Raw genomic sequence first — 14,986 nt, forward strand, 5'->3', positions numbered from 1 at the left:
GTTGAGCTTATGGAGAAAATGACCGCTAGAATACGGGACAGACTAGAGGACCACGATAAGGTTTGGGAGCTGTGGCATCTCCGGGAGGATCCACCCTGAGCTGGTGACGGAGCCAAAGCGATAACCCTCTACTTTCCCTCCTTTCTTCCCCCTCACTCTCTATATTTTTTCTTTTTCCCTCTCTCCTTCTTGTTACTCTCCATGCAATGTTTTGTATGATACTAGACTCCATGTATTGTTTAATACTGTTCTAAAGCAACTTTATCACTGAAGTTGAAATGTATAATGCTAATTTTGAAGAAGGTTCCTCCCTTCTCAACGCTACTGTGTTCTTTCACGCATTGTTTTATTTTTCTCTTATATTCTTGTAATGTTTCTCTATTGAGACAAGCAATAAAAATCTTACTTGAAAAAATGTATGCCCACTTTTGGTACCTTTTTGGTACAGCTCTCGTGTTACGTCACCTTGTGCTAGCTAAGCTTTGTTTTATAACAAGAATTTAAGTCACCATAGACTTAATGGCTTCTTGTGTTTCTGAGGAACTTTATATATCCCCACTAGAATTCTCACATCCACTCTACTGCTGGTAAATGGTGCTGTCTCACCACCCTGACAGATTCTTCATAATACGGGGTAGGGTGTTTGCTGCAAAGACACGTTTGGTATGCCCATGTGGAAAAGGTGGTGTATACACAGATTTCTGCAATGAAAAATTATTTTTGGAGCTTTCAAAAGATGAAAAGGGAGCAAGTGTTTTAAATACCAGTAGCCACCCAAAGCTGAATGTCTTTGAGAGCTCCTCTGTGATGCAGCAGTGTCAGGCCATGTGGCTCTTTGTGGGGACAGGTATTCCTATCAATGATAACAAGAATTTAAGTCACCATAGACTTAATGGCTTCTTGTGTTTCTGAGGAACTTTATATATCCCCACTAGAATTCTCACATCCACTCTACTGCTGGTAAATGGTGCTGTCTCACCACCCTGACAGATTCTTCATAATACGGGGTAGGGTGTTTGCTGCAAAGACACGTTTGGTATGCCCATGTGGAAAAGGTGGTGTATACACAGATTTCTGCAATGAAAAATTATTTTTGGAGCTTTCAAAAGATGAAAAGGGAGCAAGTGCTTTAAATAACAGTAGCCACCCAAAGCTGAATGTCTTTGAGAGCTCCTCTGTGATGCAGCAGTGTCAGGCCATGTGGCTCCTTGTGGGGACAGGTATTCCTATCAATGATAACAACACACTAGTAATGCATGCTGATTCCCCACATTTATTTCCAACTTTTAGGTTGATAATATGTAATAAATTCACCAACCAAACTATTCAAATCTAATTCTAAGTAATCAGATTTCCTGTTCAAAGGTCAAATGTTTGCCTGAAGTTTAGTTTTGTAAAATCTAAATTCCAGTATAAAGTGTCCACATATGGTAAATGGATGATTCCAAACTCAAATTATTAAGAGGAACTGGTATGGACCAAAAAATGATGTGAAACTAGAAAATAAAGTCAATGGTGCACGGTGTGGATCTGTGACTGAGTCAACAACGGGGTACAGAACTTCCGTAGCTGTAAACCAACATCTCGATATGGGGCATCAGAATGAAAACATCAGGAAGTAAGATAAGACGGGTACTCTTACCAGATGACGTGGACTCCACTGTCATATGACATGGAGTCAATGGTGCATGGAGCCAAACGTAGGCTGGAAAACGATATCCGGAACGGTGGAACCTCTGTCTCCCTTCTTGACTTCTCTGGTGGGGTGAAGAAACATCAGGAAGGGCCGCCAACTGGATATCAGCCAATAGACCTCAAGGATGTGTTCCAAGGAGAAGCCGGGGACAGATTTGATCCAGACCCCGTGATGGAAGTAGGGCTACTGGAAGGCAGTTTCTTGCATCGGGATAATATGCAAATAAAAAATAAAAAGCTTCTGCATAGTGCAGGTAAACCAGGGATTTTTATTTCTAAAAATACCATACAAAAAATGGATAAAAGTGATCACAATTAAAATAAAATCTAAGCAGCGCAAGGAAGGGGAGATCGCCCGACGCGTTTCGACCAAGGGGGTCTTCAACAGGGGCATGAGCTTCTCCCTTCACGCTGCTCCTATATATAAATATCTAATCCAATAAGATAACCCCTATAGCCAATCACAGTGGAGCTACAAAGGTCAAGTAATCAGGAACTGGATCCTGTTGATCGCTAGACCAATCAGAATCATGAATAAAACAGCCGGTGAGTGTAGGACCCAATAGCGCAGTCTAATAATGAGACTGATGGCTGTCATTATTAGACTGCGCTATTGGCTATAGGGGTTATCTTATTGGATTAGATATTTATATATAGGAGCAGCGTGAAGGGAGAAGCTCATGCCCCTGTTGAAGACCCCCTTGGTCGAAACGCGTCGGGCGATCTCCCCTTCCTTGCGCTGCTTAGATTTTATTTTAATTGTGATCACTTTTATCCATTTTTTGTATGGTATTTTTAGAAATAAAAATCCCTGGTTTACCTGCACTATGCAGAAGCTTTTTATTTTTTATTTGCATATTATCCCGATGCAAGAAACTGCCTTCCAGTAGCCCTACTTCCATCACGGGGTCTGGATCAAATCTGTCCCCGGCTTCTCCTTGGAACACATCCTTGAGGTCTATTGGCTGATATCCAGTTGGCGGCCCTTCCTGATGTTTCTTCACCCCACCAGAGAAGTCAAGAAGGGAGACAGAGGTTCCACCGTTCCGGATATCGTTTTCCAGCCTACGTTTGGCTCCATGCACCATTGACTCCATGTCATATGACAGTGGAGTCCACGTCATCTGGTAAGAGTACCCGTCTTATCTTACTTCCTGATGTTTTCATTCTGATGCCCCATATCGAGATGTTGGTTTACAGCTACGGAAGTTCTGTACCCCGTTGTTGACTCAGTCACAGATCCACACCGTGCACCATTGACTTTATTTTCTAGTTTCACATCATTTTTTGGTCCATACCAGTTCCTCTTAATAATTTGAGTTTGGAATCATCCATTTACCATATGTGGACACTTTATACTGTGTTTGTTCATTTCATTTCACTTATGGTTTTTGCACATATGCTTTACTGTTCAGTACAGCATCTCTTACTTAATTGTTTCACTACACCCTAACTTCCTATTACTTCTTAGCGCTGCATTTTTTTCCCATTTACCAGTTATTGTTTGTCACAATGTATGCAGCTGCTGGCTCACATATATTTTATTTTTGCTATTAGAGCGCAGTGTTTTCTTATTCTCTTAAATCTAAATTCCAGGCTGAAGCCACCTTATAACAGCTGCAGCAGATGGACAGACCCTATATGAGCTGCTGAGAACTCACTAGTGCAGTTTTTGACAGATACACTCATGGCCAAAAATATCGGCACCCCTGCATTTCTGTCAGATAATGCACCATTTTACCCAGAAAAAATGTTACAATTACAAATGTGTAGGCATTCTCATGTTTATTTCTTTTGTTTGTATTGGTATGACACAAAAAAGTGAAGAAACAAAAAGCCAAATCTGACTCCTTTCACACAAAACTCCAAAAACAGACTGCACAAAATTATTGGCACCTTCTCAAAATTGTAAGAAATAATTGCATTCCAGGTTTGTGATACTCCTGTAATTTGTAATTAAACTCACTTGTATCAATTAACAGGCGCTGACAATATAGAAATCACACCAGCAACCAGTTAAAATGGTGAAAAAATGACTGAACCTGTTGTGTGTCTCTGTGTGCCACATGGAGCATGAAGAGGAGACAGAGCAGCAAAGAATTGTCTGAGGATTTGAGAACAAAAATTGTGGAAAAGCATGGACAATCTCAAGGTTACTGTGTCAGCTCGCACTATGTCGCCATCAGAATGAAAAGGAACGCTATGGTAGGAGACCCAGGAGGACCCCACTGCACACACAGAAACATAAAAAAGCCAGATTGGAGTTTGCCAAAACTTACCCGAGGAAGCCAAAACCTTTTTGCGAGAATGTGCTGTGGACAGACTAAACAAAATTACAGCTTTTTGGTAAAGCCCATAATTCTACTGTTTTCAGAAAAAGAAATGAGGCCTTTAAAGGAAATAATACAGTCCCTACAGTCAAACATGGTGGAGGTTTACTGATGTTTTGGGGTTGCTTTGCTGCTTCAGACACTGGATGTCTTGACCATGTTCATGGCATTATGAAATCTGAAGACTACCAAAGAATTCTGGGGTGCAATGTAGGGCCCATTGTCAGAAATTTGGATCTCGGTCAGAGGTCATGGGTCTTACAGCAGGACAATGACCCAGAAATGGTTTAGACAAAGCGCTGGAGAGTACTGAACTGGCCAGCAATGAGTCTAGATCTAAATTCCATAGATCACCTGTGGAGAGATCTCAAGACAGCAGTAGGGAAAAGGAACCCTTCCAATCTGAGAGACCTTGAGCAGTTGGCGAGAGAAGAGTGGTCCAAAATTCCGGTATAAGAAACTCATTAATGGTTACAGGAAGCGATTGATTTCAGTTATTCTTTCCAAGGGGTGTGCTACCAAATATTAAATTGAGGGTGCTAATAATTGTCCAGTCCATTTTTGAAGTTTTGCGTGGAATGCGTCAGATTTGGCTTTTTATTTCTTCACTTTTTTTTGTGTCATACCAATACAAACAAAAGACATAAACATGAGAAAGCCTAAACATTTGTAATTGCAACAGTTTTCTGGGTGAAGTGGTGCTTTATGTGACAGAAATGCAGGGGTGCCAAGATTTTTGGCCATGACTGTATAAGAAATGCCAGCTGTGCATCCATTTAAAACTGAATTTTGGTAGTCCATGCTTAAAACTGATAGTCATGAAGTTTTTTTTTTTCGAATGTATTCTGCTACAGTTAGAAGGCTTCTGGAGGCAGATCGAGAGCACCCATCAGTTCCTTCATGAGAAGGTGAAGTGCTCATACGATGAAGCTGGAAGAATTATGATGAAACTGATATTAAAAATGATTGCAGTGGAGAGCATCCTGTGCGACTCTCAGGAGGAGCTGGCCATGGTAATTTTACCTTCCATACATTACATATCATTCTTTACCCAAAGGGCATGTAAACTAGTGAGAGTTTCCCTGCTACTGGTATAGTAAAATGCTTTTTGTCTTTTTCAGCTTCTTACTGATTGTGAGTTTTTTCACTTATTCTCTTTTCATTACCTCTCTTCTTCTCTTTTTTTTTTTTTTTTTTTTTAAACATTTTATTTTAACTTCCACTTTCTGAAAGAACATAATGTAGGGCAGTGGAATGAATAGCATTCATTACCTCTCCCATTGCCTTAAAAGCAATTTCATGCACAACATAAGTGATCTAATGGTATCTTGGAAACTGCGTGTGCGCTGCAATCATGAAGTGTACTCTAGATACCCCTGAGTCATTTGATCTCAATAGATTGTCTATTCTTCAGCGGCTTCTCTGTGCTATTCTGGACAAGCCTGCAGCATCACTCGAGAGTGACATCGGGACACCCCAGGGATATGTGATGGGCAGCCAAGGATATTTGTAGGCTAGGGTATCAGGAAATGTACAAATAGTTAAGTATGTGAGGCCAAGATCTAAGTGGAAAGGTGTCATCATTGGACACTTCCAGATCCTCCAATCATACAAGACTTTGAGTGTGGAAAAGACCAATGTTCCCTAAAGCTAGTCATATAGTAATTGTAGTTCAGCTGGTCCTTCCTGGGGCAATCAGTGTGTAGGTTCCCCCCGCTTGACAGTAGACAATTGTTTTAAGTGTTACTAAAGGCTCGTTTAAAAAAAAAAAAAAATAGACATGTCTATACGTACCTGCTCTGTGCAGTGGTTTTGCACAGAGCAGCCCGATCCTCTTCTAGGGTCCCCCACCAGCTCTCCAGGCCCCACCTAACCCTGTATGGCAAGCTTAACTCCTGTCCTCCAGTATGCCAAACTAGTCACATTTTGAGATTTTTCCTCAGTAGAAAAGGCTGTGATAATTACTAAGCCAGCAATTAAAATATATGTAAACTTTAAATTCAAAAATGGGATAATAGTTTACACTCTACTTGTTCCTGCACTGTATTTATTTATTTTCTCACTTTTGCCTTCACTTTTGCCTTCTGTGTGGTGATCCTACCCGTTCTTTAACTGACTGTCCCAAGGTGACAAAGCCCTCTTAGCTGCTTGCTAAACTGAAGGAGTGTGGTCACCCTAAGCTGTGCTGTGGATTAAAACGTATGTTATACAAAAGGACGCTGGTATGAAATGGGTACCGGTTGTGTCTCAGTCCCGACTAGTACATACACCACAACTATCTATAGCCCATGGGACTTTTATTGAGTCACAACACCAAGGTAAAATATAGGAAAATGTATTACATGAAAAAATACATACAGTATCTCACAAAAGTGAGATGTCCTTCTGGGACAACAGCAATGCAGACCAATTTGATGCAGTGTGCGGTGTATGGTCTGAGCTCTGACAGGCTGACCCCCCACCCATTCAACCTCTGTGCAATGCTGGCAGCACTCATGTGTCTATTTCCCAAAGACAACCTCTGCATATGACGCCGAGCACGTGCACTCAACTTCTTTGGTCGATCATGGCGAGGCCTGTTCTGAGTGGAACTTGTCTTGTTAAACATCTGTATGGTCTTGACCACCATGCTGCAGCCCAGTTTCAGGGTCTTGGCAATCTTCTTATAGCCTAGGCCAGCGTTATGTAGAGCAACAGTTCTTTTTTTCAGAGACTTCTTTGCTATGAGGTGCCATGTTGAACTTCCAGTGACCAGTATGAGAGAGTGAGAGGGATAACACCAAATTTAACACACCTGCTCCCTATTCACACCGAGACCTTGTAACACTAACGAGTCGAATAGCACCGAGGAGAGAAAATGGCTACTTGGGCCCAATTTGGACATTTTCACTTAGGGGTGTACTCACTTTTGTTGCCAGAGGTTTAGACATTAATGGCTGTGTTGAGTTATTTTGAGGGGACAGCAAATTTACACTGTTATACAAGCTGTGCACTCACTACTTTACATTGTAGTGTCATTTCTTCAGTGTTGTCACATGAAAAGATGTAATAAAATATTTACAAAAATGTGAGGGTGTACTCACTTTTGTGAGATTCTGTATATTATAAAACACAAATTATTACACATGTATACCAACAGTGAAAAAACATCATCATCTGCAGCTGGGAGTGTACAGTGCATGTGTGGCTTCAGCCTTGATCACAGATCTCCATTAGGTCATTTGTGATGTGACGGTTTGGAATTTTTGTCTTTTCATTGTGATCTGTTGGGACGCCTGGAGATCCACATATTGGGCACATGTTCTTTCCATCTTCCCCGCCTCTCTACAACTCCCGAGTAGAGTATGATGTGCATCTGGGATGGCCCCTGCCTGGCCTTTTACACATTTGGAAGTTTTAGTTATTGGCTTTTAATTCTAAGTTAATTATATTACTTTATCTACGCAAAGGCTTTTGAACAGATTTCATAATTATATATCCCTGTGTGCTTCTCTTGAGGAAGCAAGTTTTTATCTCGTGAAACGTGTAGAGAATTTAAGCAGAGACCAACTTGATTGATGGACAGCATCAGCTCAGTTGTCATAGGTCTTTTCAGGCATGAAGGTTTTTGAATGCCATTTGATGATGTTTTTTCACTGTTGGTATACATGTATAATAATATGTGTTTTATAATATATGTATTTTTTCATGTAATAAATATTCTTATAATTTACCTTGGTGTTGTGACTCGATAAAAGTCTCATGGGCTATAGATAGTTGTGGTGTATAAAACCTGTATGTCCTGATTCACAACCAGAACATACAGCTTGTTTGCTGTCTTGAGCTTCAGTATCACCCACAGACTTAGTGGTTAACAGTAGCTTGGGCCCTGTCCCTATTGGCTAGACACTGGCTGGCTATGTCATTGAGGGGAGACATGACACTGTGCATAGAGATTAGAAGACCAAAAGTTGAGTGCAGTGATCCATTATTGAGTAAACCTAGTTTAGGTAAATGTTTTTGTTTTTTTTGTGGAGAGATTTATACCTAAGTCACTTGACCAATGTAAAGGAAATGCCAGTATAACATTTTGAGGATGCTTAAGGAGTGGAGATAAGAAACATTGGCATGGTTTTTCACAGGGCCCTTTCAGGAGAGGGGTTGTCTCGTGAATCACAGCTACACCGGGATGGAAAACCGAAACCCTAAAAAGCCACTGTATACAATCCTTTTTATGTTTTCTCTGAGAAATATCACATTTACAATCTAATGATCATATCTGAAACTTAAAGGAAATACAAGAAAAGATGATCCGCTGGGAGCACATGGCGAAGGTGGTGGATTCCATGAAATACCAGATACAGGAGGAGAGTGAATGCCGGCTTGGTGCTGTTTCCAAAACCCTGGAACAGCTGACCTTAAAGAAGAAGATTACTGTGAAACAGAAGGAGAGACACCTCACCGATCTCTTCAAAGCATTCTGGGAGGAAGTGTCACGGTACAACAAGGGTGAGTGGTGTCCAGTTATATCCTTTAAATCTTGATGGACTGTTGAAACTTCTGCTTTTATGCATGCAACCTTGAAAACTCTGTTGAAAATTTGGTTATTGCAGTGCCTGTTATCTGCATGCTGTCCTGATATAAGTCCACATGTTTTAAACCACAACACTAAATGCACACAAAGTTCAGATGCGTGCATTCTTCTGGTTTGGGGACAGGATTGTTCAGGTGCTCACATACTCTCTGATAAGACAAGCTTGGTTCTTGGATCTCTTATTAAGGTATCAAAAAATTCCACAATTATGTAACACATGGCTTCTTACATTGAAAAAAAAAATATTAAGAGCAGAATCCATTTTAAAGGCTAAGTTCGTATTTAGAGTTGGTTTACACCAGAACACACCTTTCCTGCGCCGGGTTCAAACCGCTCCTGTGATTTGCATGTGGGTGCTATTGTATTGTTAAAGGTAAACGGTACCCCAAATGCAGATCACAAATGCAGTGCTTTTGCAAGCACCAAATCGCAGTACCATGTGATTTTGCATGTTTATAAACATGGTGCATGCACTACTTTTTCTGCATTACAGTGCGATTTGCAGCCCATTAAAATGAGGTGGCTACAAAATGGCACCCCAGAGGAATGCGCCAGATTTGTATAGGGACCCGCATGTTCCAGTGTGATCCAGGTGTGAACTGGCCTTTTAGGAAAAAAAAAAATAAATAAACTGCTTAACAACAGGTATAACATGTAGCGTGTTGCTAAAGGTGGACTAAGTCTTTAAAATCTGTTTTTACACTTTTACTGTCTATGCAGGTGAAAAAAATGCACATAGACACATCCCAGCGAATGTATCACAAAGCACATCACCAATGCATATGCACTGACCATGCACACCAGTGTAAACCTATCTTTACATTATAATACAAATATACTGTAAGTACCTTACAAACAATGAATGTAGGAGCCCAGCACAATTTGCCCCCTCCATCAAGGTTTGTCTCAAACCCTGAAGCTTTTAATATAATGGTGTAGAGATTAAAGTGATACTAAAAGAAAAAAACATGTTATACTTCCCTGCTCTGTGCAATGGTTTTACACAGTGCAGCCCCAATTCTCCTTTTCTTGGGTACCCCATTGGTGCTCTGAGCTCCTCCCCCCTGCTGAGTGACCCCATAGCAATCTGCTTACTATGGGGGCACTCCTGCATGCTCACTCCTGTGTGTCCAATGGCTCCCGCTGCTGTGTCTGAGCCAATGAGGAGGGAGAGAGGTGGGAGAGCAGCTGCTCCCTTGCACATCACTGAATGAGATCGGGCTCAGGTAAGAACTGGGGAGGGGGGGCTGGATATAGATTTTTTTACTTTCTTGCATAGAATGCATGAAGGTAAAAAACCTTCACCCTTTAGAACCACTTTAAAATGGTTGTATACCCCCAATGCGGAAGTTGTACCTATAGGTAAGCCTATAATAAGGCTTACCTGTTGGTACTGTGAATATCTCCTAAACATGTGCCGTTTAGGAGATATTTACCTTGTAGTGCGCCGTTTCTTCATTAGCAAGGTGCCGTGACTGACGGCTCCCACGCGCATGCGCGGGAGTGATGTCACGCTACTCTGGCCAAAACAATACAAAATATTTTACAGCGTACACATACAAGAATGACATTTCCTGCAGGGCTAGTTAAAAACACCTGAACATATTCAAAAAATACGGGGGGTTTGGTCACACTATATGGTCATATAGTGCTAAGCCCACTTACTGCGACAAAGTACCCCGAATTAGTGGGTCCTACTCTAGTAATAGAATGGATGCTACTCTGGCCAGTCACAGAGCCAGAGTCCGCGGCCCCGTAAGGAAGAGGGGCGAAGATGGATGCGGACACCAGCGGGGGGCAGCGCAGGCTTCGTTTGCAGGTAAGTGGCACATAATGGGCTAGTATGCGATGCATCCCTACCCTATCCTCCCTAACCTACATTAATAGAGGATGCCAATGGTAATATGACAAGGTGTAGGCCCCACAGGCGAGCACGTAGTGACTGGAAGGGTGAGGTATGGGTATGTATATGTTTACTAGCTACAAATCTCTTCTCCTGTTCAATCCTGTAGCTGTATATCTCTGATTGAAAATGTGTACTTAATCAATTACTCTGCTAATTACGGTTGTGTCTGTCCTTACCTTCTGTATGGTATCCAAGCATTTTCTAAGGTGTTGTTTCAAGCTAATTTGTATGCTCTGTCTTATTCGTTTTGACAACAATAAAACACCTTTGTTTTGTTAAAAAAAAGCAATAGAAATTAAAGTTTTGGAATTCAGATAAAAAATTTAATTGACTGGGTCTGAAATAAAAATATATTTCTTTATACCACACTGCTAAAACATCTTAACTAAAGATCACTAAGAAGAAAAAAAACCTGTTTTATCACAACAGTAAAGGGTACTTACAAAAAATATACTGTATGTGAATATTTCTTAAACTGGAGTCATTCTGTAGATTAGAAGTGTTTTGTATATAGAAGAGTCTAGGAATCACATGTTCATTATACATGTATTCTAATCCAGGCACAGAACAGCCATTCTTTCTAAGCAAACTGACTGCCAGACTGAGCGCTGGAGGGGCTTTGGGTGCACTGACTTCAATTTAACTGAGGTCAATGTCTGCTTATGCATTCTGCACAGTTCAGGATCATGTATCATTAACCATTCAAACTGTGGATACCAATGAAATCATGTATAATGTATTCATGATATATGAATTTAGTATGTTAAATTGTGTTCTTTATTGTACCAACATAATTCATATACACACATGGCTTTATTAAAGGAAGAGCTCCAGTTAAACTGCTAAGTACACACTTGTAATTTATTTGACCTGTTTTACTAGACAAAATATTTTTGATTTTTTTTTTTTTAAGTGGCTTTAGTAATTCCACACACCCTGGACACTTTTATTAGCCACTTTTATTAGCCAGTCCGTGACTATTGTTCCTTTTTGTGCAACCATGCCGCTTCATTAGTCAATAATCATCCTTTGGCCTCCTCATTGGCAACGCTCTTTGCTTTACTTTTCCTGTAAGGCTGTTTAAACATCTCCTGAATCCCCAGTCCTTAAAGTGGTTGTATTCCTTTACATTCTTTGCATTCTCTGCATTAAGGTAGAAAACTTTCCAATAGCAGTGCCACCCCCCCCCCCCCAGCCCACCTCCTATCCCCTTTGTGCGGACGCCTCACATGCCCTTAAGGGATTTCGGGTGGCGGGGCGGTGTTTAGGATCGCTTGACCGCCGTGAATGGCTGTCACATCGGTCATATGATCGTAAAGCTCCCGATTGCTTCTTGCAAGCTTTCTGTTAGCCGCCGGTATCTGTGCCGGGAGCGCCCAGGGGGCGCAATCACAGCAAAGCTATGTCTGCAATTGGTACGCAAATATGCGGCCTCTCAGCGCCAAGGCCCACTCGTCCAGAGGCCACATATTTGCGTGCCGTCGGTGTCTAGGGTTTAATCACTTACCTGAGCCCTGTATCAATCCAGTGCTGTGCCTGTTTGCCGGTCCTCTCCTCTCTCTCCCAGCTCTCACAGTCTTTGCTGAAAGCAGTTGGAGCCATACACTGTGTGTATCTATGTATGCACACAGCCCAGCTCTGGAGTAAGCCCGCACGTCTGCCCCCCCCCCCCCCCGGCAAGCACCTTGCTGGAGGCAGACACAGAAGAGGAATGGACAGTGTCAGCGTTGGACCCCAGAAGAGGAGGTTCTGGGCCACTCTGTGCAAAACTACAGAGTAGGTACAGAGTAGGTAATAACATGTTTGTTATTTTAATAAAAAAAATAATGATAACCTTTACAACTGCCTTAAAACATGCTAGAATGACAGTACCATGCAGTGAAATAGATACTGATTATCTCACAGCACTGGCACTTTGATTCCTGGTGTACATGGGATTACATTCTGGTTAAAGAAAAGCATGTTTGCTACCTATCACAGCAATATGAGCTTCTTGGGCATTCCATTTCAAAACCGTGGGCATTAATATAGAGTCCACACCCACCTCCCGCCCCTTCTTCTTTGCAGCTTTAACCTTTAGTCCCAGTTTACAAATTTGAGATGTGAGAACGCACGCGATTCCAGTGCGGGTTCCTGCATCCCATGTCACCCGCCAGCGGTTCACACTGCCCTATGTGAACTGCTGCGAGTATCAATAGCAAGTTAATGACACCCCCAGATCAGTTCGCATATCGCAGTGCGAACTGTCAAATGGTGCAGGAATCAGATCGCATAGGTGTGAACACCTATGTGTTCTGATTCCAGTGCAGACCAAAAAAAGGGTCCTGCACCATTCTGGTGCGAATGCGATGCAATTTCAGCCATACATTTTATATGGCTGAAATCACATCGCAGAGACATCGCATGTGATCTGCGGTGCGAATCACATGCAATGTCTGTCATCGCACTAGTTTGAACCCAGCCTTAACAGTCTTTCCTCTTCTGGGAAGGCTATCCCGAAGATTTTGTGGTTTCATTAGTGCATTAGTGTTGAAGTCATGACTTTGTGCAAAATCTGGTGAAGTTCTGCATAGAAACCAATCAACTTCCAGTTTTTTGGGTTTTTTTTGTCAAACCCAATTGAACAAGCTGAAGTTAGAAGCTGCTAACATGCACAGCTGCATGATATTTTGCACTCTCCAGTTTTAGTAAATTAGCTCCAAGTCTTTATGGATCTTTCTTTGAGCACAACACGCTGGGACAGAAAAGAGGGTTTCCTAAAGTGTTGCCACGAGGTTGGAAGCACGCGGTTTTCTAAATGTCTTTGTAAGCTGTAGCATTTCCAGTATCGTTCGCTTAAACCACGTAAGTGATCATTTAGAGTGGTGTCCACAAATGTTTTCCCATATAATAGGTGTGATGATACAGTGTCCACAAAGGTTTGAAGGCATATAGTGCACATAAACCATTCTTTAATTTAAACCATATAGAAGTTACACACCCTCCCAGCCTTGCTGCCAATCCAAGACCAATCTGGCCCAAATCCTACAAGATTTTAGTTGTGTAGCCTCCATGGTGCCATACAGTGGCTTATCAAAATCTTCTCTGCTGGGCCCACTTATGCACTGTAATCTCCAAGATGGGGTTGTAATACTTTGCTTGCGTGAAAATCACCCAAACACCAAACTCACATCTATTATAAATACTCCCCTAAATCCCAGGGGCACGGGGCCTTATTCAGCTGCACAGTTTGAGAAAAGTAAACCCTTTGGTCTCACTTTCCCTGTTGAACTGATCACTTGTTTGATACAACAATGGAACAGTAGCAGTTGTATTGTAACAGGAGAAGCAGGTCTCTATGGTGGCCAGGAGCAGAGTAGGGAACAATGGGGAAAATTTCAGAAGGTGACTCTACCTGCCAGACTACCTAAAATATTACTTTTATGTGGAATGACGCTTCTGAGAAACGTCTTCTTTAATTACAGATGCAAAACTGCCTTCCTATTTGTTTACAATTTTCTACGGGCTAAGTGGAATTGCTAATTTAAACATGCATAGCTGACTAAGCATGAAGGAGACAGCCCTTAGTCTTATATCAGTCTAGGCAGCCCTGAGTCCCATATCATAACTAATTAAAGTATTTAAATTGGAAGGGAACTTTCTTAGCAAGGTACATAATAAGCAATACCGGCGATCAAGAAACGGCCAAGTTTGTTTTTTCTCAGCCGTTTATGCTCAAAGCAAGACAAGGGTTCATAATTAGAAACTCCTTAAGGAATGCCAGATGATGAGCTTCAAACTCTGCTTTATGCTGAATATTATTTCTACAATTTTTTTTTTTTTTGCCGTATTCATTCTACCCCATCATTACGAAATCTGTTATTTAAAGTAGAACTGAAATTGGAAGAAAAAATATCAACCACCATCCCCCATCTTCCCAAAAACATGGATAAACAGACCTCCAACAGCTTCTTCTGTCTACCTAGTATGCCCAGCAGGTTGGCTGCATTTAGTTCTGCCATAGGAAATAATGAGTGACCTGGAGTAGCCATCACGATGGCCTAGATGGAGATGGGCGGCATCTTGACTGGCGGTCAGGTTGGACATTTAAAAGTAGCCATTTTCTGCAGATATCTAGATGTATTTATCTATTCACATGCAGTACAATTCATGGAGCATCATATGCTGATGTATTTCATTCAGGCGTATGCTTTAATTTCTATACATCTCTCTGTTTATTAAATTACAGCTGCTTGAATACATACAATTGTGAGCACTACACACTTGGCCTATTTAATCCTTGTCTTGGAAATTTTAGAGATCGGCAACTCCTCCTTTCCCAATATTGATCAGTGATTTCGAATTAATAATTAACTACTGCAGTAGGGAACAGACACAAAACGATACACCCATCATCTTCCCACATACCTGGTGCATTTCAGTTTTTATTATAACCATGCTAGCATAGGCATCACATTAATATTACAGTTGTAAGCAGTATAT

General features: G+C 41.4%; 1 protein-coding gene across 2 annotated transcripts in view; it reads left to right on the forward strand.

Moving 5' to 3' along the window:
• EVC (EvC ciliary complex subunit 1) overlaps window positions 1–14,986 on the forward strand; it is a 180,012-nt gene that overhangs the window by 65,580 nt on the left and 99,446 nt on the right. Inside the window, exons 8-9 of one of the 2 annotated variants that reach the window (XM_073610281.1) lie at window positions 4,880–5,038; window positions 8,297–8,513. In XM_073610281.1, the coding sequence (XP_073466382.1) occupies window positions 4,880–5,038; window positions 8,297–8,513 (376 nt within the window). The remainder of the gene's footprint in view (window positions 1–4,879; window positions 5,039–8,296; window positions 8,514–14,986) is intronic. The other variant, XM_073610289.1, reaches the window with a different exon arrangement.

Source organism: Aquarana catesbeiana, linkage group LG01 (genome assembly GCF_042186555.1).
Source record: "Aquarana catesbeiana isolate 2022-GZ linkage group LG01, ASM4218655v1, whole genome shotgun sequence".
Lineage (NCBI taxonomy): Eukaryota > Metazoa > Chordata > Amphibia > Anura > Ranidae > Aquarana > Aquarana catesbeiana.